Source organism: Emiliania huxleyi (assembly GCF_000372725.1).
Source record: "Emiliania huxleyi CCMP1516 chromosome Unknown EMIHUscaffold_1803, whole genome shotgun sequence".
In the NCBI taxonomy this organism is placed as follows: domain Eukaryota; phylum Haptophyta; order Isochrysidales; family Noelaerhabdaceae; genus Emiliania; species Emiliania huxleyi.
The window spans coordinates 2501-4114 of NW_005200780.1; the positions used below are offsets into that span (position 1 = coordinate 2501).

Sequence of the window (1614 nt, forward strand, 5' to 3'; positions counted from 1 at the left end):
ATTTTCCCAACTTTAGGTTGCGCACGCGGTCTCCCAGCGAGCTAGGATCTCCGCTTTTTCTCCCCTAGTCATCCGCCCGCGCCGCGCCTGACAGCACCCGACAGCTGGTCTGACAGAGGCACCTGACAGTGCCTGACAGCTGCCCGACAGCCCGACAGATCACCTGACAGCACCTGACAGCACCTGACAGCCTGACAGCCAGGGCTCAGGACGAGAGCGCTTGACAACACGACTTCTCCGACACACTGTCTCACACACTGCGGCGCCGCCTTCAGCCTCGCGTCGCGGGCTGTCCGCGCCGGCCTCCTCGCCGCTTGCGGCGCGCACTTGCGCACTAGACGACGATAAGTAAAATCCCTATCGTACACCAAGATCGTGCAGGGCGGGGACACACATGTCCCTAAATGTATCTCCCATCTCGTCTCTGGCCGCTTTTATGTATTTATTTTCTGGGCCGCCAGAAGCAGCGCGCCCCTCTCTATCATTCAGCCCACGCTCATACAGTCAGTAAAGCGCTCCACCAATGTGTTGGCTTCGAGACGAGGAGCATACCTCAGCGCTGTTCGCTGGCCTAGCCGCCGGTCTGTTGCATCGAACGGGGCTGCCGCACGCGAATCGGTGCGCAGAATGTACAACCGTCGCAAAGTTTGTCGTCCCGCACGCGAATTCTTTTCATCATTTTTGCTCTAGGAGAAGTGCCGCTCGTAGGTAGGTAGGTAGAAAGGTGAAGAACAGCCAGGCTCGGACTGGACACCAACGCGGTATGGGTGGACGCCGGACAGCGCTGCGGCGGGTAAACAGTTTCTTTTTCGCGCGCCTCGCTTGTCCTCACGCGCCGGCGGCCGTGCTGGAGATGTGGAGAAAGTTCACAAAGGAGGAGCACATCCGCAGCCACGCCAAGGTCAAGTCGTCGGAGCAGCGCGGCATCCGCGCGCGCGTCATCGAGCAGTACCCTGCGCTCGAGGAGCACATCGAGGACATCCTGCCGAAGAAGTCGGACCTGTACGTGTGCAAGTGCACCGAGAGCCGGCAGGTTATCCTCGATCCGAGCGGCGAGTTCATCTTCTTCCAGTGCCGCAGCGGGCCCTTCATCCCGACGCTCCGGCTGCTGCACCGCTACCCGGACATTCTGCCAAAGTACCAAGTGGACCGCGGCGCGATCCGCTTCGTGCTGTCGGGCGCCAACATCATGTCGCCCGGCCTCACCTCGACCGGCGGCAGGATGGACGACGTGCCCGCCGAGTCGATCATCGCCGTGTACGCCGAGGGCAAGGAGCACGCGCTCGCGATTGGCGTGACGACGCTCTCGACCGAGACGATACGGAGTGAGAACAAGGGCGTGGCCGTCGAGAACACCCACTACCTGAAGGACGGCCTGTGGCTGCTGAGGCGCCACGGCGAAGCCGCGGCGTGAGGACGGAGGGGGTGAGAGGGGGCGTCCGTGCGCGTTTTTGGCGTTTGGGCTCGTCGAGTGAGTGCCCACAGAGCATGCAATGTGGTGCCGCTGCATAGCGGCAATAAACTCCACCAGCCCGACGCTCACTCTACAGTGATCTCCGCTCGCGACAGAGGCGTACACACACACTACGCAGGCAACACAGCCACACGTTGATG

General features: G+C 61.8%; 1 protein-coding gene across 1 annotated transcript; it reads left to right on the forward strand.

Moving 5' to 3' along the window:
* Positions 1–853: 853 nt before the first annotated feature.
* EMIHUDRAFT_253625 (hypothetical protein) lies at positions 854–1414 on the forward strand (the record flags this gene model as incomplete). Its single annotated transcript, XM_005783227.1, has 1 exon — positions 854–1414. The coding sequence occupies one exon, from the start codon at positions 854–856 to the stop codon at positions 1412–1414; it is 561 nt and encodes a 186-aa protein (XP_005783284.1).
* Positions 1415–1614: the final 200 nt, after the last annotated feature.